At 59.0% G+C, this 23,161-nt stretch overlaps 2 protein-coding genes and 1 long non-coding RNA gene across 21 annotated transcripts in view; 1 reads left to right on the forward strand and 2 right to left on the reverse strand.

Moving 5' to 3' along the window:
• ADGRB2 (adhesion G protein-coupled receptor B2) overlaps positions 1 to 23,161 on the forward strand; it is a 36,697-nt gene that overhangs the window by 12,332 nt on the left and 1,204 nt on the right. For 4 of the 15 annotated variants that reach the window (XM_081585979.1, XM_081585978.1, XM_081585981.1 and 1 more), the window contains exons 3-28: positions 6,756 to 6,839; positions 7,095 to 7,259; positions 8,452 to 8,616; positions 9,215 to 9,379; positions 9,462 to 9,629; positions 9,704 to 9,805; positions 9,981 to 10,087; positions 10,856 to 11,050; positions 11,235 to 11,303; positions 11,381 to 11,489; positions 11,820 to 12,150; positions 12,530 to 12,635; positions 12,832 to 12,875; positions 13,143 to 13,269; positions 13,736 to 13,839; positions 13,955 to 14,057; positions 14,760 to 14,910; positions 15,091 to 15,160; positions 15,583 to 15,649; positions 15,785 to 15,870; positions 16,175 to 16,273; positions 18,325 to 18,496; positions 18,814 to 18,909; positions 19,257 to 19,296; positions 19,964 to 20,583; positions 22,923 to 22,958. In XM_081585979.1, coding sequence (XP_081442105.1) covers positions 6,756 to 6,839; positions 7,095 to 7,259; positions 8,452 to 8,616; positions 9,215 to 9,379; positions 9,462 to 9,629; positions 9,704 to 9,805; positions 9,981 to 10,087; positions 10,856 to 11,050; positions 11,235 to 11,303; positions 11,381 to 11,489; positions 11,820 to 12,150; positions 12,530 to 12,635; positions 12,832 to 12,875; positions 13,143 to 13,269; positions 13,736 to 13,839; positions 13,955 to 14,057; positions 14,760 to 14,910; positions 15,091 to 15,160; positions 15,583 to 15,649; positions 15,785 to 15,870; positions 16,175 to 16,273; positions 18,325 to 18,496; positions 18,814 to 18,909; positions 19,257 to 19,296; positions 19,964 to 20,583; positions 22,923 to 22,958 — 3,581 coding nt within the window. The remainder of the gene's footprint in view (positions 1 to 6,755; positions 6,840 to 7,094; positions 7,260 to 8,451; positions 8,617 to 9,214; positions 9,380 to 9,461; positions 9,630 to 9,703; positions 9,806 to 9,980; positions 10,088 to 10,855; positions 11,051 to 11,234; positions 11,304 to 11,380; positions 11,490 to 11,819; positions 12,151 to 12,529; positions 12,636 to 12,831; positions 12,876 to 13,142; positions 13,270 to 13,735; positions 13,840 to 13,954; positions 14,058 to 14,759; positions 14,911 to 15,090; positions 15,161 to 15,582; positions 15,650 to 15,784; positions 15,871 to 16,174; positions 16,274 to 18,324; positions 18,497 to 18,813; positions 18,910 to 19,256; positions 19,297 to 19,963; positions 20,584 to 22,922; positions 22,959 to 23,161) is intronic. The other 11 variants (XM_081585984.1, XM_081585985.1, XM_081585986.1 and 8 more) reach the window with 5 other exon arrangements.
• LOC145543682 (uncharacterized) lies at positions 3,454 to 12,547 on the reverse strand. Of its 5 annotated transcripts, none has more exons than XR_014080960.1 (8): positions 11,722 to 11,998; positions 11,432 to 11,485; positions 6,261 to 6,395; positions 5,800 to 5,977; positions 5,593 to 5,717; positions 5,186 to 5,293; positions 4,412 to 4,536; positions 3,454 to 3,754 (listed from the first exon to the last, which is right to left on the reverse strand). XR_014080960.1 is itself a non-coding variant. In XM_081585994.1 (8 exons), exons 3-7 carry the CDS (start codon positions 11,425 to 11,427, stop codon positions 4,476 to 4,478), a joined length of 336 nt encoding a protein of 111 aa, XP_081442120.1. In that variant the 5' UTR covers positions 11,428 to 11,485; positions 11,722 to 12,336; positions 12,493 to 12,547; the 3' UTR covers positions 3,454 to 3,754; positions 4,412 to 4,475. The 5 variants fall into 5 exon arrangements, 1 of the variants encoding a protein (XP_081442120.1); XM_081585994.1 differs by lacking the exons at positions 5,186 to 5,293; positions 5,800 to 5,977 and adding exons at positions 5,336 to 5,404; positions 12,493 to 12,547 and having other exon boundaries at positions 5,593 to 5,692; positions 6,316 to 6,395; positions 11,402 to 11,485; positions 11,722 to 12,336; XR_014080959.1 differs by lacking the exon at positions 5,800 to 5,977 and having other exon boundaries at positions 5,593 to 5,692; positions 11,402 to 11,485; positions 11,722 to 11,828.
• LOC145543683 (uncharacterized) lies at positions 16,658 to 21,334 on the reverse strand. The gene is made up of 6 exons (XR_014080961.1): positions 21,205 to 21,334; positions 20,738 to 20,840; positions 19,367 to 19,496; positions 18,727 to 18,923; positions 18,373 to 18,484; positions 16,658 to 17,158 (listed from the first exon to the last, which is right to left on the reverse strand). It is a non-coding gene; the product is annotated as an uncharacterized LOC145543683 (long non-coding RNA).

Here is a 23,161-nt window from a genome sequence, read left to right on the forward strand (position 1 = left end):
GACGTTCATCCTTTCTCTCAATTTGTTAGAAAAAGAAACCATCAGGTACTGGGGATGGTGGTAAAGTCTCAGAGTGCACAGACACCTCCTCTCTCATACATTTGGAAGGATTAAAAGGGACATGGGTCATATAATTTATCATCTGAACCAGGACATTTTTGAGGTTATAAATGGGGGGAGGGGTACGGTCACTTCCATCAGGGCGGCAGGCCCAAACTGGACTCTCCCCGGCAGATTGGCAAATCGTCACTCTACAGGAAGGAGACCTGGAAAGGGGCCCAGTGTTATTTCGTGGCACGTTTATGCACCTCCCCAAGTCATTGCCCTGTGCAAGGGGAAGGGCTTTCAAGGTAAAGGAAGCTGCCCTTGCTGGGGGATGGTGTGTGAACATGCCGGGGACCGGGGGCTGTAGTAGACCAGCCTTTACTAGACGGTAGCCCCAGTGGTGGGAGATGGGGGCTGAGGCTCTGACTGCTGCCCCCCAACACTGGGACTTCATCCTGTTGGTGGAGGGCCTTAAGGAAGTGAGAAGTTAGGCAGTGTGGAGGAAGAGGGATGAGTCAGACGTAGTCCCTGCTCTCGGGGAGCTCCCGGCCACGTGGGGTACGTGGCAGAGACCCAGCTAGCTCTGTCGGGAGGCTGGTTAGATAGGCCAGCAGCCTGGGGAGGAAGTCATTGGAGGGGGTCTGGCATTCTGGTGGGATGTATGTACCCAGTTGCATTGTACTGCAGAGGTAGAGCCTGGAATTTACAAGAGTCACCTTCCTCTGCTCTGGCCTTTCCCCGACACCCCACCCCCCACCCCCAGATCCTGATACACTGCTGGGATGGGGAGCCATGGAGGGACATGACAGAACTGTGTTTCAGGGGGTCAGTTGGTGCCTACTTGGGGCTCTAGGGCCAGTCTCAGGGAGGATGTAGAGAGAGCCCTGGGAAGGGAGGACTGCTTTGTAAATTGCACTGCTCTCTCCCGGTGGAAGAGATGATTATTGTGGTTATTTTTAACACGTTCATGACAAAGGAGGCTGAGGGGGCTACCCTGTGTAGAGTTTGGGGGGCAGGGTCTGTGGAGCGTGGAGTAGCAGGTGTGTGTAGTCCTTCTCAGATGGCAGAGCACCTGTGCCCACCCCGCCTGCCAGTACCTGGGGTGAGACTAGAGTGGCCCTGTGTGGTTGAGGTGGAGGAGCCCTCAGGAATATCTGATGTTTGCTGGATGCCTGTCCTGTGGCAGTTCAGAGTTGGGCCGTTTGTGCAAGAAGGTCAAGGGAGATTGAGATCCTCCCTCAGGGCCCAGGAGAGAGATGAGCACAAGACACTTACAGCTATAGCTGGGGAGAAGGGACCTACACACCCAAACCTGTGTGTATTCAGCCTAGGGAGGCTTCCTGGAGGAGGTGGCATTTGGAATCTAGAAACTTTTGACAGATTGAGGTAGAGGAAGGGTGTTCCAAGAGGTGGGAACACCATTAACAGATGAGTGGAGGGAGGAACGCATTTGCATGTTCAAGGGATAACAAGAAGGGGGTGGCAGCTCCTTTTCATTAAGAGCTTATTATGCTCCAGGTGGCCCATATCTCTCATCATTTAATTCTCATGATGAATTAGGAAGTGTCATCTCTATGTTCAGTTGGAAATTCTTAAGCTCAGAGAGGTGAGGCGACTTGCCCAAGGGCACACAGCAAGACTAGGCATGCTTGGGAATCAGACCTGCCTCTGTCTGGCTCCCAAATCTGTGTCCTTCCCACTGGCCCACTTGGCCTCACAGTGAGCTTGGCTGCCTGGGGGGAAGGGAAAGCGAGACTGGACAGGTCAGCAGGGGCCAGAGCATGCCAGGCTCAGAGGTTTGTGATGGCTGTAGCAGTGGGAGGCATTGAAGTTTCCTCAGCAGGGGAGTGTATGTGGCTGGGCTTCCAGAGGGCCACTTTGGAGGCTACAGAGGGGACTCAAAATTGATGCTTTTAAACTGTGGTGTTGGAGAAGACTCTTGAGAGTCCCTTGGACTGCAAGGAGATCCAACCAGGACATCCTAAAGGAAATCAGTCCTGAATATTCATTGGAAGGACTGATACTGAAGCTGAAACTCCAATACTTCGGCCACCTGATGCCAAGAACTGACTCATTGGAAAAGACCCTGATACTGGGAAAGATTGAAGGCAGGAGGAGAAGGGGACGACAGAGGATGAGATGGTTGGATGGCATCACTGACTCAATGGATATGAGTGTGAGCAAGCTCCGGGAGTTGGTGATGGACAGGGAGGCCTGGCGTGCTGCAGTCCATGGGGTTGCAAAGAGTCAGACACAGCTGAGCAACTGAACTGAACTGAACAGAGGAGACTCAGGCTCGCCTAGGAGAGGGAGGAGTCAATGAGCAAAGGAACTATCAGGAAGAGGTGTAGGAAAAGAGAAAACAGAGGCAGTGGTGGGGCAAGGGAGTGAATGGGGTCCCATGGGAATTAGGAAAGGTGTCTCTGGGGAGGCCTGAGTTGAGCTGTATTTTGTCAGAGCCAGCACAGTTCAGTGGAACGTGGCAGTGGGATGAGGCAGGCCAGAGTTCAAATCCCACGTGGGCTTCTGCGGAATGAGAGCTTGGAGCCTCATTAGTATCTCATGAGTAAAACGGGCAAACCTGCCCTAACGAGGATTAAATGAGCTGATGCAGAGCACACAGTGACTGGCACATAGCAGTTGTGTGGTGAATTACCTGCTGCGAAGTTATTCAAAACCAAACAGGACAGTGAAGAGATTGTTCAGGATTGAGCTGGGAAGCGGGTCCCAGGTGGCAGTCAGATGGGAAAGCTGATCGGTTGTAGGGCAAGGAGCACCCTAGCCCCTGGTCCAGTCAGCTCATGGCGCTCACAGTTTCGGGGTGCTCACACCCCATCTTGGACCACTCTGTGTCCTCTTGCCCCAGAGTCCTCTCACACCCTGCCCTGGTCTGGGCCCAGAGCTGGCTGGGACCTACACGTGGCATATGTACAATAAATGTGTGTTTCAGTGGCTGACACCCCTGATCTTAGCTGCCTTCTTTCCTGGCAGGGAGAACTAGCTTTCTTTGGAGGGGCCTGGGGTAGGGATGGGGAGGGGAGGGCAGTCAGTGCAGGCCCCACTGTGTGGCCTTAAGCTTGTCCCTTACCCTCTCTGGCCCAACCCAGGAGGCTAGAGGAGGGGCTCAAGAGCTGGACCTGGGACATGTTCTGACTCTCAAATGGGGTGGATTCTAGAACCACCTCTGGTTATATGGTGAGGCTGGCCAGCAAATGGGCGGTAAGTAGTTAGTAGAGGATGCAGGCACCACAGGAAGCAGTGTGAGCCCCTGACAAGTAAGTCAGGCTGGTCAGTCACATGGCTATGTTTGATGGGCTTACTGGATGCCAGGTCAGGGATGGGAGGGGTGCCACACACAACAGTAATGGCCAAGGCGCTAAAAATAAGCTGGATGAGAGGACTCTCAGCTGGGTTTGCAACAGGTCAAATGGCATTTCCAGAATATTTATTAACAAATGGATGTGAGGCTTGGGGGTGGTCTTGGTGGTGGGCTGCAGGGCAGAGCTGATGCTCAAGATTACAAATGACCATTTCCAATGACCCCCATGGGGTGGGAGGAGCTAGGAGCAGTGTGTCCATTGGTGTTTACTGCTGTTTCTCTGGACTGGATTCTGTGCTCGTGTTCACTGGTGGTCAGGGAGATGGCTCACCCAGCCTTCCTTAAAAGGGCTCATGAGTCGGGGGAAATTCAGTTACCAGATGGAACCATCTGTGATGAGAGCACATGTATAAGACAGGGCAGCCAACTCTGCTAGGGGAGCGAAGAATAAGACTTCAAAAACAGGAGGTCATTTGAGCTGGGTTTTGAAGGTCAAGTAGGAGTTTTCCAGTTGAAGAAGGTGGGAAACAAACAGGTTTGAGAGGAGATGATGATCCTATTTTGGACGTATTGAGTTTGGGGGCCCCCTGTCTGGGGACCTGTTCAGGAGGCAGGAAGCTATATAGGAATGAAGTACGGAGGGCCAGAGGAGACAATGATGTGGGAGCAGCCATTTTGAGGGGGTTAATGAAGCCTGGGGGAGCAGGGAAACAGGACAAAGTGTGGATGCCTGATGTGGGAAGCAGCAGGAAGACCAGCCCAGTCAAGGAGACAGGGCAGGGTGAGGAGAAAGCCAGGTGAATTGGGGAGGGAGTGTTTCACGGCTGGAGAGCCTGCGGGGCCAAATGTTGCCTAGGAGTCACGTGGGACGAGGCCTGCAAAGTGTCCATAGGATTTAGCAACAAGGAGGGCGCTGGTGACTCTATCAAGAACGGTTTCAGCATAAGGATGTGGTCCGAAGTCAGACTGTAGCGGATTTAAGGTGACATTTGAGGCAGGATGTGAGTGGCAGGTGAGAAACTGGAGTGCCAGCTGCAGACCACTCACTGATGGTGATGAGAAGCCGAGGGCAGTAGCCGGAGAAGGCTGGAGGGTCAAAGGAGGGCTGCCCTCAGAACGGAAGAGGCATAGATCTGCTCCCCGGCTGCCACGAGGAGAATGCTGATGAGATGCTGATGAGAGAGAAGGCAGGCAGAAGGGATGAGAGGCAGCACGGGTCTGGGGGGCTGGCCTCTGTGAGGACAAGGACTGCAGGAAAGTTGGGAGTTGTGGCGGGGTGGTAAGAAGTCAGGATGTGTGTGTGTGTGTGGGGGGGCTTCTGTGTTAAAGCTTCTGCAGTTGCTCAGTAAAGCAGCTTGTTGCAGAGAGGGAGTAGGCGGAGGTGGGCTTGAGGAGAGAGGTCAAGGTCTGGCACAGCCACCAAGATTGGGGATGGGGGAGGCAGGGAGCCCTGCATGCCCAGCAGATGTGTGGCCCTGAATCTGTCGTGGTGCCAGTTGGCACAACTGTGGATTTCTTCAGCAGCCTGGGGGTGTGCATGGAGAAGGTGGTTTGTCACAGGCTCCAGGGCCAGGGAATGGCTGAGCGGGTGTGGTGGAAGGGCTGGGTGAGGGGATTTAAGAGCCTGCCAGACATGGCTCCAGCATCTTCCCGGTGGCCTTGATAGAGACAGGGCCCAAAGTGAGGCCAGGAGGGATGGCTGATGCTGTTCAAAGGGAGGACGCCCAGGGGGCTGAGGCATTGGTGGCACGTGAGGGTGCAGAAGGGGTGGAGGAGTATTGAGGGGAGGGGAGATGGTGAAAATAAACCAGACAGCAATGCCTTCTGAGGATTCTCTGCATCCAAGCAGGGTGCTGAGGGCTTCATGGCCTCCGGTCGGGAAGTCCTCAAGTCAGCCCTCGAGGCAGGGGGTATACTGAGTATTGTTCTCTGGAAGTCAGAAAACAGGATCAGAGAGCCAAAGACACTTGCCCAAAGTCATGCAGCTGGTCAGTGTCCACGCTCCATTTAGGACCAGAGTTGCCTGACTCTGAAACTGTCCTGGGGACAGAGGGCACACAGGTTTCAGAGATGGTGGAGAACTTTGAGGGATGAGGAAGATCGGGTGCTAGGACTGGTGGCTGAATCGGAGGGAAGGGTCCAGGAGTGGATGAGACCAGAGGCTGGACTGAGTGGCAGCTCAGGGCTCCTTGGACCTGCACGTTTGCTCAGAGTGGCCACTTTTGTACCTGGTCAGGAAGAGCTTTCTCTTAGGCTGGGCAGCAGGGGGCAGGAAGAGTACAACCTTCTTGAATTCCTTCCAACACGGAGTTCCTGTGCTGTGCTGACCTGGTGTTCAGAAATAGGAGAGGGCCTGGGGGTGGGGGAGAGGAATACCTTCTAGTCTGGGAACGGCGTGGGCTGAGCCCTGTCCCAGAATTATGTTCGGGTCCCACCTGCCCCAGCAGCCTCTTCACGGGCTGGATCTTTCTCCCCTGTATCCATGTCTGCTGCCATGCCCGCTACCCAGCCTGTGGGAGGGGGCCTGATGAGCTCATGTCTGAGCAGGAGAGCCTGGCTTTGAAGAAAGGGAGCTCCCAGCCTCTCCTCCAGGGCTGGCGGTGCTTCCCAGGCCTAGACCAGACACATAAATCAGGGCAACCCAGAGCCCAGTGAAGCGGGGCTGGGGAGCAGCCGTAGACCCCAGAGCGCCCACTGCTCTCCGGCCACAGGGCAGTGGGGCGTCGGGTCTGCTGGATGGAGGCACCTGCCCTAGGCCCTTAGGTCTTGGCAGAGCAGTGTTCTGACCTGTGTCTCCAGGTCACAGTCCAGTGCTGCTTGGTCCCCAGGCCCAGCCCCTGGCTTGGCATGAATCATGTCCCACAGGCAGGACTGGGAGGTGGTCATGGCTGCTCACCTTGGCTGTTTGTCCACCTTCGGGTCAGGGGCAAGAGGCTAGACTTGCGGCTTACCAAGCTGTGTCATCTTGGGTGAGGCACTTCCCCTCTCTCCGGTCCTCAGTTTTCTCATCTTTAAACAGTGGCGATGGTCCCTATTTCCCAGGCGAGGTGGGTTTAAGGAGATAGGTAAGGACAACACTTGGCAGAGAAGCCTCCCAGAGCTCATTAATATGAGCGGCCACTCCCCTCCAGTCTCCCCTAGTCTGTCTGAGGCAAGAGGCAGAGATAGTTGTGAGGCTATGCATGAACCCGGTGTGGCCTTCTGAGCCTCAGCTTCCTTATCTGTAAAATGGTGGTGGTGGTGGGGCAGGGGGCAGGACGTGATGCTCTCTCGGCATCGCCTGCAGTTGGTTCCAGTCCCTCAGACTGAGGGCAAGCAGGGCCGCTCTGTGCCACTCTGGCAGGACAGAGCTGGCCTCGGCTGAGCCCCTGCCACCACCTCCGTGTTCCAGGTGAGGAGCCGGAAGAGGAACCGAAGGTGAAAACCCAGTGGCCAAGGTCTGCAGATGAGCCTGGGCTGTACATGGCGCAGACAGGTAACTCGGGCCCACCTCCCTTCCTCTGTGGCGGGGGCCCGACTGTGTGGCGTCTGGTGGCATGTGTGCTTGGCGTGTGCCCGTCTGTGTCTGTGTCCTGGCGCTCAGTCGTGTCTCTCTGCCATGTGACGCCTGTTGGGGCAGGGCGGGGTCACCTCTTGAAGAGCCTGTCGCTCCGGGGTCAGGGTAAGAGGATTCCTAGGAGACAGTGCTTGGGAGATACCCCCTGCCGCCGACGCTGTCCCTCTCTCGTAGGCGACCCGGCAGCTGAGGAGTGGTCCCCGTGGAGCGTGTGTTCCCTGACGTGTGGGCAGGGCCTGCAGGTGCGGACCCGCTCCTGCGTGTCCTCCCCCTATGGGACCCTGTGCAGCGGGCCCCTGCGGGAGACCCGGCCCTGCAACAATTCAGCCACCTGCCCAGGTATGCCCGTCCTCCCCGCCTGGTCTGCCTGCAGGGTCAGGTCCTGCCTGGGACTCGGGCAAGTTCATCTTCCAAAGATGGTTGGTTGCCTCCTCCTTTCATTCAGCAAAGTTGACTGTCCACTCCCCAACCACCACCATCCGTGCCCAGCCCCCACCCAGGGCACTGGGGACACAGATGAATCAGACCAGGGCCTGCAGTAGCGGGCTTGGTTCTGGGCACGTCACTCCCCTGATACCTACATCCTGGTAATCAAGGTGTGTCTTGTTACCCTCACTGTCCTCCCTGTTCCCTGTGCTCTGGCCACACCAGCACCTCTTGCACTTTTCCCACCTCCCTGCACTGGCTTATTCTCATCCTATCCCCTCCACCTCCCCCCGGCTATTAAAATTCAGCCTGTCCTTCAAGATCTGGGAGAAACGCCACTTAAAAAAAAAAGAAAAGAAACTTTCTCTGACCATCCCCTCCCTCCTCTGACTGCCTATCCTACTCCCCAGGGAGTCCGCTCTAGACCCTGAAGCCTTCCTTGGTTCAGCATGGAGTTGTTGGGAATGCGCATGCGCCTGAGGGGCCTGGCGGCTTTAGCGGGTCCTGATCCTTGTGCCTGAGGGAGTCAAGTGGTGCCTAGGCCAGACCAACTCTTGGCTGGGAACTTAGAGTAGGGCTACCCGGGGGAAGGGGGTCTTGGCACCTGGGGGTGTGCAGGAGCTTGCAAAGGGCTGGGGCAAAGCTGTGTTCCGAATGTGAGCTCTTTGTGTCATTGTCCATGTAGAGGGTCGTGTCTATCTGTGTGTCCACGTGCTTGGGATCGGGAGGGGCATTCTCTTGCCCCTGCCTGCCTTGTTGGATTCTTGCCCTTGTTGGGTCTGGGGTGGGGAGGGGTAGGGATGGGGTAAGGCGGGGTAGATCTTGAGCCCTTTCCTGGGCTTTCCTGTGCCCCCAGGAGAGGAGGACCCCTGGCTCCCCTCCTGGGTTGATTCTAGTTTCTCAGGTCGGGTGTCCACAGGCAGTGTGGCCTGTGTGAGTTGGACTATGTGTCTTCTACAGTCACCCTCAAAGGGCGGTGTCCTGGGGCCCAGGACAGAGCCAATGAGGAGCGGGGGCAGAGCCGCCGGAGCTCCTGATTGGTGGGCGGATGGCAGTGGGCGGGGCCAAGGTGCCGCCCAGCCACCGGCCACATGCTTCCTTGCAGTGCACGGCGTGTGGGAGGAGTGGGGGTCCTGGAGCCTGTGCTCCCGCAGCTGCGGGCGGGGGTCCCGGAGCCGGATGCGGACCTGCGTGCCCCCCCAGCACGGCGGCAAGGCCTGCGAGGGTCCCGAGCTGCAGACTAAGCTCTGCAGTATGGCCGCCTGCCCGGGTCAGTAGCACCCGTGGGCTTCCAGGCGGGCATTGCCCAGCCAGGGTGGGGGGTCGGGAAAGGGGAGGAAGTCAGGTCCAGTGCCCTGCCCCTGGGGGACCCCAGGAACTTTGACCAAGCATGGGGAGACCGGCAAAGTCTACCTGCCAGTGTGGGAAGTGACCTGGCCTAGCACGTACTTGGAGCTGGCACCCAGGGACCCCCATCCGAGGCGGCTGCTTGCCCGTGCCCCTTCCCCTGAGCTACGCCTTGTTGTTCATAGCAGTTTGGAGCTCATGGCCAGCTGGGCTCTGAGAGGACCCAAAGCTGGGCTTACATGTGAGCAAAGATCAGAAGGTGGCCCAGGGCCCATTTCCCTAGCCAGAAGAGAGTGTACGTGCCTCAGTGCCGAGTGGAGAGGGTCCTGTGTTCCTGGAGCTGGTGGCAGGCAGGCCCAGGCCCAGGCACCACCAGCTCCCTCTAGCCCCCCTTCATCCACCCCTCTCCAGTGGGTCTGGCCTCGTTCAAATCTGAATGCCATCTCCCTGCAGGGCTTTGCCCCCACTCATCCCCACACCCCTTGCTCAACAGCCACCCCTGCTTGTGTCTCCCCATGCAGTGGAAGGCCAGTGGCTAGAATGGGGTCCCTGGGGCCCATGTTCCACGTCTTGTGCCAACGGGACCCAGCAGCGCAGCCGGAAGTGCAGCGTGGCAGGCCCAGCCTGGGCCACGTGTGCCGGGGCCCTCACTGACACCCGCGAGTGCGGCAACCTTGAGTGCCCGGGTGAGTGTGTGGTGCAGAGGCAGCAGGTGGCAGCCCTGGACCAGGGGGTGCCTGGGGCCACTCACGCCCCCCATCTCTGCAGCCACAGATGGCAAGTGGGGGCCGTGGAACGCGTGGAGCCTGTGTTCCAAGACATGTGACACAGGCTGGCAGCGCCGTTTCCGCATGTGCCAGGCCACGGGCGCTCAGGGCTACCCCTGTGAGGGCACTGGCGAGGAGGTGAAGCCCTGCAGCGAGAAGAGGTGTCCAGGTATTGCCCTCCAGACCCTGGGGGTTGGGGGGCAAGTGCCTGGGCCTGGCTGAGCCCTTCCGCTGTACCCACAGCCTTCCATGAGATGTGCAGGGATGAGTACGTGATGCTGATGACATGGAAGAAGGCGGCCGCTGGCGAGATCATCTACAACAAGTGCCCCCCCAATGCCTCAGGTCAGGGGCAGGTGGCTCTCCCTGCAGGCCCCCCACCTCCCCCTCCGCCGACACCCGCCATCCCTGCTGTTCCCTTCCAAGCCTCCAGCCTCTCTGAGCCTCCATCCTGAGGTGTGGAGTGAAGTGGGTGAGAGCTGAGCCCCCACATCCAGCCTTCTGTCCTGTCCCCTTGCAGGGTCTGCCAGCCGCCGCTGTCTCCTCAGTGCCCAGGGTGTGGCCTACTGGGGGCTGCCCAGCTTTGCCCGCTGCATCTCCCACGAGTACCGCTACCTGTATCTGTCAGTGAGTGTGCCCTGCTGGGCTGGGGCGACACAGGGTCTGTCCCAGACTCTGGTGGGGGGTGGAGGGAGCTTGATTCTTGCTCATGCCCATGTGCCTTGGCCTATAGATGCGTGCCCACTTATGCCCAACTCTGCCTCTGCTTGTCTGGCAAACTCCTATTCATCCCTCAATGCCGGACTCTCTTCCCTTAGCCCTAGTGCCTACCTCTGTGCACCAACAGCCCCCCTGAGCTTCTCTATCATTAGCTGTTGAGTGCTCATCACAGTGTCTGTGTCCTGTGAGTCTGTGAGCTCCTTGAGGGCAGGAACAAAGTTGAAGTTATTTTTATGTCCCCAGTGCCCAACCCAGGGCTCCCCATGGGGTAAAAATGTTGTTCGCAATCCTGGCCTATGTGTACTTGTCTGACTGGAACTGGTATTGTGTTTGTGCTTGAAACTTGTGTTTGAGAGGGAGAGAGCACAGCACACTCCAGCATGTGATGACTTCTTTCCATTGGGGAGGTCCCTGAACTGTGTTTGTCATCTTTTATAAGCGCATCTGAGCTCCTTCCTTCTCTTGCTACTTCTATTTCAGTCTTTTTTTTTTTTTTAAGTATCTTTAGGAATTCTCTGTATGTGTCTCTTAGATTCTGTCTCCCCACGATCCCTTTGAGCATCTCTATCTGACCTCCCTCTGGATGCACGTGATGGCTAGACTGGAGCGGGATGGGCCAGGGGCTGGTTCCAGCTCTTGATGCTTCCGTTACAGTGGTCCCCCTGTCACCTGCAGCTTCGGGAGCACCTGGCTAAGGGGCAGCGCATGTTGGCGGGCGAGGGCATGTCTCAGGTGGTGCGCAGCCTGCAGGAACTGCTGGCCCGGCGCACCTACTACAGCGGGGACCTGCTTTTCTCCGTGGACATTCTGAGGAACGTCACTGACACCTTCAAGAGAGCCACCTACGTGCCCTCGGCTGATGACGTGCAGGTACCCCTCTGCTCTGTCAAGAGGAAGGGGGGTGAAGGTTCAGAAGCCCTGTTTTGAAGTGGGGGAGGCCACGCCCCTATAGCTGAGTCTGCTGGTTGGGAGGTGTGGTGGCAGGTGTGTCTGTGGTGGGGAAGCTACTGTCCCTGGGGTCGGGACCTCCCGACACCCGCTGCTGTCTCCGCAGCGTTTCTTCCAAGTGGTGAGCTTCATGGTAGACGCAGAGAACAAGGACAAGTGGGATGACGCTCAGCAGGTGAGGGGCTGGGCTACCAGGCTTCTTCCCCCATGGCTCACCCCCACGTCAGTCCCTTACACCTTTTCTGTCCCCAGGTGTCCCCTGGCTCTGTGCACCTGCTCCGGGTCGTGGAAGACTTCATTCACCTGGTGGGCGATGCTCTCAAGGCCTTCCAGAGCTCTCTGATTGTCACAGATAACCTGGGTACAAAGAGGCAGGCCGGGGAGGGGCTGCTGGATGGGGCCAAACACAGGACGCCATAGGGGAGGGGATGGTTTCCGAGGGCTCTTCCTGTTTTCCTCTCCTGTTCTCCGGGTCCTGTGTTCCCTCATTTAACTCCTTAATCATATCCCTCTCTCCATGTTTTCTTCCCATTCCTCCATCTCTTTGTTGTTTCTTGTCTATGTGTCCACCCCACCTCTGTGTCTATACCAACCTTGATGTCTCCATCTGCCTTCCTGCTCTGTCTCCCCCACATCTGTCTCTTCCCTGTGACGGTTCTCTCTGTCTCTTGTCTCTCTTGGTCCACGGCAGTGATCAGCATTCAGCGAGAGCCCGTCTCCGCTGTTTCCAGCGACATCACGTTCCCCATGCGGGGCCGCCGGGGCATGAAAGACTGGGTGCGGTACTCAGAGGACCGCCTCTTCCTACCCAAGGAGGTGCTCAGCCTCTCCTCCCCAGGGAAGCCGGCCGCATCTGGGGCAGCAGGCAGCCTGGGCAGAGGGAGAGGCCCAGGAACCGTGCCCCCTGGCCCCGGCCACTCCCACCAGCGCCTCCTCCCAGCAGACCCCGAGGATTCCTCCTCCTACTTTGTGATTGGTGCTGTGCTCTACCGCACCCTCGGCCTCATCCTGCCACCGCCCAGGTAAGTCCCTGGGAGGAGGGACGTGGATGGGGCTGCTGTAGATCCCGGGAGGCCCAGGTGAGGAAGGAGGGCTGAGCCTACGCTGGCCACAGAGAGATTCGTCCGGGGCCTCCCGCAGCCTCTTGGACCTTTTGCCTGGCTCTGGACACAGGTGCTTCTCAGAGATGTCCATGCAGCTCCCAGAGGCTGCAGAGGGGCCCAGGGGATGTTGAACTGGGTTCTAGACCTCACCCAAAGTCCTAGGCCCCACCAAACCCTAGGCCTTCCCCTAGCCTTGGCCCCATGGTAGCCTCCTGCCTTTGGTCCAAAGCACCTTCCGGCTTCCCAGCTAGGTGTGGGTACCTGCTGGCAGGAGCTGACCTCAGCATCTGTCCCCCAGGCCCCCGCTGGCTGTCACATCCAGGGTGATGACAGTGACCGTGAGGCCTCCTACCCAGCCACTAGCTGAGCCCCTCATCACAGTGGAGCTCTCCTACATCATCAATGTGAGTAGGGGCCTGGGCAGGGGACCCTGGGGTAATGCAGCAAGGGCAGCCAAAGGCCTGTCTGATGGGGACGTGGTCTCGCCTGACGGTGGGCTGAACCTCTGACCTGTGGGGTCCTGCCATGGCAGGGTGGGTGGTGGTCAAGGGTGGTGTGAGCTCCTCACCCTGCACTAGACTCAGGTCTTCTGCTCCCCAGGGCACCACGGATCCCCATTGTGCCAGCTGGGACTACTCCAGAGCGTGAGTTGGGCAAGGGCTCAATGTGGGGAAGGGTGCAGCCACAGGACTCCTCCCTCAGGTGGGGGTGTCCCACCTGGAATGCCAGAGGGTGGGTTCCTGGGCACCATCCTTGGCCTAAGGGATCAAGGGCAGACCCCGGGGCTCTGGCTGCCTGCCTCTTAGATGTGGCCTTGCCCTGGGTCTCACCTCTTCTTGGGCAGCGGCCGGCACTGGGGGTGGGGCTGCCGAGCCAGGCTGGGGCTCATTCCACCTCTCCCTGGACCCAAGAGATGCCAGCTCAGGGGACTGGGACACTGAGAGCTGCCAGACGCTGGAGACGCAGGCAGCCCACACCCGCTGCCAGTGCCAGCGCCTGTCCACCTTCGCCGTGCTGGCCCAGCCGCCCAAGGACCTGGTGAGTGGGAGGGAAGTGCCCAGGCTGGACAGGAGAAGAGGTTCCTGGGTGCCAGGGGCCATCTGTGGTGGTGGTGGTGGGGGGACCTTGGTGATCCCACATGGCGTCTGAGGAGGTGTATTTGTGGGAGGGCACAAGGAAGTCTGTGTCCCCGGGATGGTGCGCACAACGATGACACATGCCTGGGGGTGTGTGGCAGGCAGTGGGTGATTGCCTGCGTGTACACACACATGTGCATCTGGTTGTGAGCGGAAGAGTGTGGGTGACAGCATAAATACGCATCTACATATGTGACTGGGTCTGCTCCATGCACGTGTGAAGGCAGCAGTGAGCCCCCTCTGTGCGTGGGCGTGACACAGATGGAGGTGCCAGTCTGTCCTAGACAGGAAGTGGGGGAGGGCGAGGGCACCCCTGCAGCTGTCCCCCACTCCCGTGACCCATCGGACTGCCTGCCCCTTTACCCCAGACCCTGGAGCTGGCGGGCTCCCCCTCGGTCCCCCTTGTGATCGGCTGTGCTGTGTCCTGCATGGCACTGCTCACCCTGCTTGCCATCTACGCCGCCTTCTGGAGGTAGGTGGGATGGTGGGGGGTAGGGGTGGGGAAGGAAGTGTCCACCCACCCCAGGTTGGACAGGGCAGCTAGCTTTTCTGTCTGTGTCCACTGTGTCCCCCCACCCCATCCCCAGGTTCATAAAATCTGAACGCTCCATCATCTTGCTGAACTTCTGCCTGTCCATTCTGGCATCCAACATCCTGATCCTTGTGGGCCAGTCGCGGGTGCTGAGCAAGGCAGGTGCAGGCTCACAGGGGTGCTGGGGTGTGAGAGTGGGGTGAAGGGGGGGACGGCAAGCACATGTGTGTGTGTTTGAAACTGAAGCGCCGGATGTGTGTAGACTCTCAAGCTGGGGGTATGAGAGTGTGAGTGGGAGCTGGTGTGTGTGAGCATCCATGCGGGCGTTGGGGGGGTGGTGCGGTGTGTACTCCAGAGAGAGATGTCTGTGTACATCTGTGAACGTGGAGGTGAGCCGAGCGAATGTGTACACATGTGTTGGGCGTGTCTGCGGGCACGAGGGAGCCTAAGCGAAGCCTCTTGTGCCCCTTGCCCACGTCTGATCTGTGCTGGCTGTCCCCTTTGTATCCCCGCGGCCCTCTCTGCATGTCGCCAGCCCTGCTGGTGCCAGACATGGGGCCCGCCCGGCCGTGACGTCACAGGCCCTCCTGTTTGTCCCGCTCCCTGGCAGCCCCGTCTGTGCGTGGGCAGCCTGCCCGCCCGCCCGCCCCCAGATGCCGAGTACCGTGTGCGTGTCACTGGGCCCGTGTCGTGCTGTGTGTGGGTGCAGGAAGATGGGGGTTGCCTGGCAGGGCTCTGTGTGGGGTGGAGCTCAGGTGGGCGGCCGTGGCAGCGCCCAGCAGCAGCGGGCGTGGGAAGCCCGGCGCCTCCCACCCTGGCGGCTGCTCAGGGCCACTCCTTGCCTTTTGCTCTCCCCGCAGGGTGTGTGCACCATGACCGCCGCCTTCCTGCACTTCTTCTTCCTGTCGTCCTTCTGCTGGGTGCTCACTGAGGCCTGGCAGTCCTACCTGGCTGTCATCGGGCGGATGCGCACCCGCCTTGTCCGCAAGCGCTTCCTCTGCCTGGGCTGGGGTGAGCCGGGCCCGTGCTGGACCCTGTCCCTGGACCTTGGGGGCAAGGGCAGCTGGAGAGCTTCAGCTTTGGCCCCGGCCCTGCTCTCTGGGCACAGGGGTCAGCTGGGCTGGGGGTCTGGGAGGATGAAGGACCCCGAAGACGGGTGGCCATCTCACTCTGGCTCCCCCGCTCCCCCAGGTCTGCCTGCCCTGGTGGTGGCTGTGTCCGTCGGCTTTACCCGCACCAAAGGATACGGTACATCCAGCTAGTACGTGGGCCTCCCGGGGCGGGCAGCGGGGGTCCATGGACCTGATAGGGTTCCAGACTTCTTAGACTGCGATCCTGGCCCACGCCTGCTGTGGGCCTTCGGGCCAATTGTCCCGTGTCTGAGCCTCAGATTCCCTGACTATAAAAGGCTGTGCTGGGATTGGATGGTCTCAGAACCGTTTACTCAGGGATCAGCCTTGTTTGACCCCTGCGGGAGCCCCAGAGCCTTTGTTAGAGCAGTGACCGAGGCTCAGCAAGAGCCAGTGGCTCACTGTCACCCCGTCTGGGTCCTGGTCCCACGTGTGATGTGACCTGGCAGCTCAGGGAGCCCTGAAGGATGGCATTTGAGGGTGACGGCAAGCCTCCATGGGTATCTGATGCCCCCCTGGGTTATCTGATACCCCCTATTTCCCTCTTCCCCAGCTGCTGGCTCTCTCTGGAGGGTGGCCTGCTTTATGCCTTCGTGGGCCCAGCAGCTGTCATTGTCCTGGTATGTGCCCCTGCAGTGTCTCGGGACGGGCGTGTGGCCCCAGGGGGTCTGCCTCCTCCACCTGGGGGTGTCCCTGCCAGGAGGGCATCTGGTGATCCTGTCTTCCCCTACTCCCACTCCACTGGGCCCCCCCAGGTGAATATGCTCATCGGAATCATCGTCTTCAACAAGCTCATGGCTCGTGATGGCATCTCAGACAAGTCCAAGAAGCAGAGGGCCGGGTAAGGGGAGGGGGGTTGTCTGTGCCATGGCCTCATGGGCAGTGCTGTAAGCAGGGTGGGCCACAGCCACCCTTGGAGACTCAGGGCTTGATGATGCGACTGGGGCTCCTTGGCCTTGGGGCATCAAGGGTGCAGGCAAGGTGGGCACCCGATGTGCTCAGCTGCAGCCCCTCGCCCACCCTAACCCACCTCTCTCTCTCTCATCTGCCCTCCCCCTCCCATCCCACTCGGGGCTCACACCGCCCCATCTCCTCCCATTTCCTGTGTGTCCCCCCCCTTTTCCCATGTCTGTGCCGCCCCCGAGGTCGGAGCGGTGCCCCTGGGCCAGCCTGCTCCTCCCCTGCTCAGCGTGTGGAGCGGTCCCCAGCCCCCTGCTCAGCTCAGCCTCGGCCAGGAACGCCATGTTAGTTGTGCCCCCGTGGGAAAGGGGGGTGGGCGGGGGCAAAAGAGTGGGGGGCAGTGCTCGTGGTGGTGGGGGGGAGGGATTCAGCCCAGCGCCCTGCCAACTCCTCCCATTCTCAAGGGTGATAGCAAAGGGGGCACAGAGAATGAATGTCTGTGCCTTCCAGAATATGCTGGAGTCCTGTGCCCCCCCACCCCACGTTGCTCCCCACCCCTGCCCCCCACCCCCGGCTTACATTTTATTCAGGCACAGCCACACCCTCCTCCTTACACCCTCAACCTACAGAGGCTCATAGAATCTTCGGCTCTCAGAATTTTTGAGCCCAAAGAACTTTAGAATTAGAATGATAGAATCTTAGAATAAGACAATCAGAAGCTAAGAATGTTCGAATGAGTGAATCAGAGTCTTATCATCTGTCATAGAATCTGAGACTTAGAATTTCAGAGGCATTGAATCTCACAATCAGTTGGAGGACAGAGAAGCTTGGAGATAGGGAATTACTAGGCTGAGATGTCCCCTGGCAGCTGAGACTCTAAAATCCCAGCCACACAAGAGTAGAATGAATGAATGAACTCACAAGGGTTTCAGGCCCAACCTTCCACTGAGGGCCAGAAAGGTAGCTAACATTCCCTTGACCAACGGGGGCCCAGCTCTGGCTTGCTCACCTCCAGGGTCAGGGAGCTCACTGCCTGTGGAGGTGGCAGGGACCATCTCCAGGAGCTCCATGTTAGAAAGCTCCCTCTCACTTGGGCTGACATCTGCTTCTCTGACCCAGTCTCTCAGAACAAACAGTCAAAAGCCTGGGCTTCGGAGGCGGCCAAGTTGGGTTTGCGTCCTGGCTCAGTCTCTGTCTGTGCCCAGCTGGGCACACTCCAGTTTCCTCATCTGTAAATTGGGATAATAATCCCCATGCCTGTTTATTAGGGTTGTTTTGGTCACAGTGTGACTCATGTATGTAAAGTATTCGGTGTAGGGCCTGGCGGAGCATTGGTGGTTAATCAATGGCAGCTCTCATGACTATGATTAGGCCCTCTCTTTAGTCTTGGCTCATCCCCCTGGGGGTTGTGGAGGCCACTGTGCCCGCCCTCTGCCAGGCTGAACAACCCTGGACCACTCTTCCTAGGACAGGTCTTGGCCCCCTGCCCATGTCTCTGCCTTGTCCAGAGCCGTGCCCACTCCTGCCTGCCTCTCCCACCCCAGTGTTCATGAGGCAGAGTGGGCAGGGTGTGGCACGGAGGGCAAGACTGTCCCCACTGTGCCCTCATCGACTGTTGCTGGTGGGGCAGGCTGACACTGGTGCCCGGATGCAAGGGACCCTCTGCCATTTTTCTCTGCCCTCCTTTGTCAAGGAGGCTGGGGACGTGTGGGTTTGGCCCTCCCCCTCCCACCCCCCACCCCACCCCCTCCACCCCTGCCGGCTATGGTCTTTCTGCCCAGCTCTGAGCAGGCACCCTAGAGCCTGGCACCTCCTCCTTGGGAAACTGAGGCGGAGGAGCCTGTGCCGCCCCGGCCCCCTCATCTCCCCGGAATATTTGTGCTCTGTGATGTCCTCCGTCCTCTCTGCCTGTTTAATCTTCCAGTTTGTCTCTGCCCGTCTCATCTCCATTCTCACTGTGTCTGTTGTCTCGCTTTGTCCCTCTTCCTCTCCTCCCCTCCCAGAGTCTCTGGGTATGCGGCCCAGGCCTGTGATTTTGTGCAAATTGGGGCTGAAACTCACAGCGTCTGTATCTGTCTCCCATCTCCTCTTCTGTCCCACTGGTTCTCGCCACCTTCTTGGTCTCTCTCCCTTGATGCTGCCTCTGGTCTGTCCCCTGTGTCAGCGTGTCTGTCCCTTCCTCCCTCCTGGTCCCCCAGTTTTCTGCTCTTTGTCCCGTTTCTCTGCCCCCAGCTGCTCAGCCCCTCTCTGCTTGGGGACGTTACTGGGGTCTTATCGTTGGGGGCCATGCCAGTCTCGGGCAGCTCAAGGGCCCCAGGCTGAGTGCAGGCCCAGGCTCAGTCCAGCCTGGCCCCCTGGGAGGGTCCCCCCGATGTACCATCTGCCTCATCCTCAGGGCCTCGCTCTGGAGCTCCTGCGTGGTGCTGCCCCTGCTGGCGCTCACCTGGATGTCCGCCGTCCTGGCCATGACAGACCGCCGCTCCGTCCTCTTCCAGGCCCTCTTTGCGGTCTTCAACTCTGCGCAGGGCTTTGTCATCACGGCTGTCCACTGCTTCCTGCGCCGAGAGGTGTGCTGGGCCTCTCCCGGGCCCCGTCCACCCCTGCCTGCGACCATGCCGGGCCCTTGCCACTCCCCATGGTGCAAACGGGCACAGCTGGGGAGGATTGAGGCTCTGACCAGGCCCCCATCTGGGCAGCTCTTGGTGTGGAAGCTGATAACCTGGGCAGCTGTGGCCCCCTTGGGGCTCCTTCTACTCACCCCCCTAGGCTGGATACACAGCTTTCCTTCCACGCCCACCTGGGTTCCTTGGGTGGAAGGCACAGCTCGCCATAGCCAAGGGGATCTGTGGTGGCCTCAGGCCCAGCAGGCACCTGCTGTCCCCAGGTCCAGGACGTGGTGAAGTGCCAGATGGGCGTGTGCCGGGCTGATGAGAGTGAAGACTCCCCCGACTCGTGTAAGAATGGGCAGCTGCAGATCCTGGTGAGTGAGGAGGCCTGGGCAGGGCACAGGTGGGTTCTGAGTGCCCCCTGCCCTAGACCCCTCACCTTCTCCTTCCCTCTTCTCTGTCCCCATCTTTCTGGGGACAGAGATCAGGCTTGATTCTGGCTCAGCCGCTGACAGCTGAGTGGCCTTGGGCAAGTCCCCCCTTCAGACATCAACCCCTGCCGGGTGGGGCTGGAGGAGACCACATCAGGGACCCCTCTGCTCTGTTGGGCAGTGTGCCATGGGCAGACCCTCTGGCTGGGTAGGGAGGGGCCTGAGTTCCCTCCCACCCTGATACATGGATCCTCTCTCTGCCTGTCTGCTCTCTCCCTCTCTGCCTATAGTCAGACTTTGAAAAAGATGTGGATCTGGCTTGTCAGACAGGTGAGTGTGCCAGGGCAGCACTGAGAATGGCCCCAGAGATGGGGATGAACAGGGGGCCCCCCAGCCCTACCGTGGGATGCTCTGATGGATTCTGGCTGTGGGGTCCAGCTTTTGAGTCAGGCAGCCCTAAGCTGAAGTCAAGGCTGTGAATACCACTCACTGTATGACTTTGGGTGGACAGCTTACTCCTGGATCTTCACCTATAAAGGAGAGAAATTTCTTCTCCTAGGGTGGGTAGGAGCATTAAATCAACTAGGGGACATCAAGTGCCTAGCCGGGTGCACAGCACAAAGTGGCTGCTATCTTATTGTGTCATTTCCATGATTCTTATCAAAATCTCCAAGTTCTGTCACCTAGGGCGGAACTGCCGAGGGTACAGGGAGGAACAAGGCCCTTTTGACAGCCTTGGGGCTGTGGGGTCAGAGGTCAGGACCTGCACCTGGGCACCGTGGGAGCAGGGACCTCGGCTTCATTCCTTGCTCTGCCTGGCTGTGGGCCTCGGGGATAGTCACCATCTTAACCCCCGTGTTAACCACCCAGCCATCACTCCGGGACTCAGTTGCCCTCACCGTCCAAGCTCAGGGCCTTGGTATCTGCCCAGCCTGGGCAAGGGGACATCTGCGGGCTCCTGCTCCCCAGACTGACTTCCCTCCACTCCTGCCCCCAGTGCTGTTCAAGGAGGTCAACACTTGCAACCCATCCACCATCACGGGCACACTGTCTCGCTTGTCTCTGGACGAGGACGAGGAGCCCAAGTCCTGCCTCGTGGGTCCCGAGGGCAGCCTCAGCTTCTCACCGCTGCCTGGCAACATCCTGGTGCCCATGGCAGCCTCGCCAGGGCTAGGGGAGCCACCGCCCCCCCAGGAGGCCAACCCTGTGTACATGTGTGGAGAGGGCGGCCTGCGGCAGCTGGACCTCACGTGGCTGCGGCCAACTGAGCCGGGCTCCGAGGGCGACTACATGGTGCTGCCCCGGAGGACTCTGAGTCTGCAGCCTGGCAGCGGGGGTGGAGGTGGCGAGGATCCCCAACGGGCCCGGCCTGAGGGCACCCCCCGGCGGGCCTCCAAGTCACTGGGCCACACTGAAGCCTACCCTAGCTTCCTGTCTGTGGAACACTCGGGCCTGGGGCTGGGCCCTGCCTATGGATCTCTACAGAACCCCTACGGGATGACCTTCCAACCGCCGCCGCCAACACCCAGCGCCCGCCAGGTGCCAGAGCCGGGTGAGCGGAGCCGGACCATGCCCCGAACCGTGCCTGGCTCCACCATGAAGCTGGGCTCCCTGGAGGTGAGGAGCTTCTGGGCCTGGGGTTGGGGGTCGGAGCCTGCCCCGGGGCGCCCGTGACTGTTTGGCAGCAGCCGGGAAGGGACAGCCAGCAGCCCCCCCATACAAAGTCCCAGGAAGTGTATGTGCTGTGGGTTTCTCGTCCATTGATGCCCACAGCTGCTCCAAGGGAATCCTGGCTCTTCTGAGCTCCTCAGATGGGCTTGGTCTCCACACGCTGAGGGTGCCCTTCTCGAAGGTGCTCACATTTGCTCGAGTGCCTGTTTTGGGGTGAACCGGTCAGGGTGGGCCCTCCTTTAAGGGGCCCATGGCTCAGGCTTGGTGCCTTATTGCGAGGGAAGCTGTATCTAGGAGCTGAGAACCCGGGCCTCCAAGTCCCTGAGTTCAGATCTGAGCGCTGCTCGATCAGCAATGAGATCTGGTGCCCAGTCTCCCCTCCCTGAGACTCACATAATCTCTCTTCGCCCTAATCTCTCTGAGCCTCAGTCTCCTCATTTGTAAAGTGGGGATAACGTAGCAGCCTCTTGGTTGAGTTGTCGCGAGGACTAATTGACTGATATAAAACATTTATCTCTGTGTGGAGCAGGTAGAAAGTGCTAGATAATTGAGGAGTGCTACTGTTACCGTTCCTGTGATCAGCCTCAGGCACTGCCCACAGGCCTGTGGTAATTGCCTCGCTCTTCTCCCCCGAGAAAACAGAAGCCCCTCTCTTTCCCTGCCTGTGTGTTTTCTGTGGCTGCCCCGCCTTCTGTCTGGATCCCTCAGGCCTGCTCCCTGCAGGGAATCACTGGCAACAAACAGTTGGTAGTGACCCACTGTGGAACTCTAGAACATTCTAGAACTTTCATTGGCGGGGTGAGGAAGGTGTGGATGAGGGAAGGGGCAGGAGTCACCTCTCGGGCACCGTTGGTTGCTCATGTTTGGGCCCCAGAAACTGGCTGCCCATCCTCCCTACGGAGAAAACTAAGTTAGCAGCTAGAAGGTTCGCAAGTTTAGTTTATCCTCCCAAAAATGTTTCTTGAACATTTGGTGCCTGCTCCTGCCGCAGATGGCAGAAACAGGAAGGCGTCACAAAGACAGAAAACTCTCAACACGGGCAGTGGGGAAGGGAGCACTCAGCATCATGGGCAGGTTTTGTTCTATGGACACCTGCCCATGCTTGGGCCCCTGAGGAGGGGCCAGCGCTGGGCTCCTTGTGTGGGAGGTAGCAATAAACGTGGCAGAGTCTTGAGGGGTCAGGAATGACGTCCAGAATTCTGGTGTGGGCAACTGCGATGGGGCGGTGGCGGAGGAGTGCATTTGGGGCGGGGGAAGTTAGAGTTTATTCCATTGGGCACAGCTGTGTGCGCAGTGCCTGTGGACATCAGGGAGCAAGGAGAAGGAGTCCCACGGCCTCTGAAAGTGCAGTGTGACCAGAAATGGGGAGGACACGCATGTGCACGGTGAAGGGCCAGGGAGCGTCCAGGGCAGAGTGCGGGGGCCTGGAGCTGGAGAAGTCAGGGTGGGTGGTCGAGAAAGAGCAGGCAGGGAGGTGAAGGACCAGGAGAGGGTGTCACCAACCCCACTGGTGGTGAGTGTGTGTGCAGGCCTGGGACTGGGGAAATCTATATGGTGGTTTTAGCCACATCCTTAAGGACTTGTGGGTAAGTCCCTTCTCCCTGGACCTGTTTCTGTGGTATAACTTGGGAAGGTTGGTCTTGGTCTCATGAGTACTTCTGTCCTTACATTCTGAGACGCTGAGGACTTCTTGAGTGGCACTGGACGTGGCATAGGCCACTGGGGCCTTGAAGGTGGTCTTGGGCAAGAGAGAGCTGGGAGAGGCATGAGGGAGGGCAGCCAGGGAGGCGGGGCCAAGTTTGGCAGGAAAAGGGACAAAGTACAAGCAAAGGAAGGCTTCTGTGATGCTGAGTCCTGTATCTGCAGCAGGGTGGAGGTTTCCAGGGAGAGGGGAGCCTGTTGGTGTCAGAGAGGATGGGGCGAGATGGGCCAGGACAGGGATTGCCTCGAGGGCACAGAGGGTCTGCCCTGTGGTCCGCGGTGGGGATCTGTGTCCCTGCCTTGTTGGAAGTCTGCGCTGTGGCATCTGGCCACTGTGTAGGTGCACCTCTACACGTGTGCCCCGCTGCGTGTACCCCTTGGGGTGGGATAGCCCTTCAGAGCCTCATCTCTCAGGCCTCCACCCCATTTCCACAACCTCAAGGGCTGCCCTTTAAAAGATTCCTAACTCCTGGGTCTAGGCAGGGGGACAGACCCCGGGGGAGCAGACTTCCTGTCTCTAAAGCCCCTGCACTTGGTTAAAAAGTTCTCTTCTCCTTCACTGCCTTCTGGTTGCTCCTTCTCAGCGAAAGAAGTTACGGTATTCAGACCTGGACTTTGAGGTAAGTGCTCCAGTGCACGTGTGTGTTGAGTTGTGTGTGTGTGTGGGGTGTCTGGCCATGGAGGATCCCCTCCTAAAATTAACCCAAGCGCCAGTGCACAGCCTGAGCCCATGACAGTCCCTCCACTGCCTAAGGCTGGAGCTCTGGGGTGAAGACCAAACCAGGCCTTGTCCCAGAGGGTCCAGCAGCAGGCAGGGATGTGG

Source organism: Giraffa tippelskirchi, chromosome 3, assembly GCF_054371585.1.
Source record: "Giraffa tippelskirchi isolate mGirTip1 chromosome 3, T2T-mGirTip1v1.2.pri, whole genome shotgun sequence".
Lineage (NCBI taxonomy): Eukaryota > Metazoa > Chordata > Mammalia > Artiodactyla > Giraffidae > Giraffa > Giraffa tippelskirchi.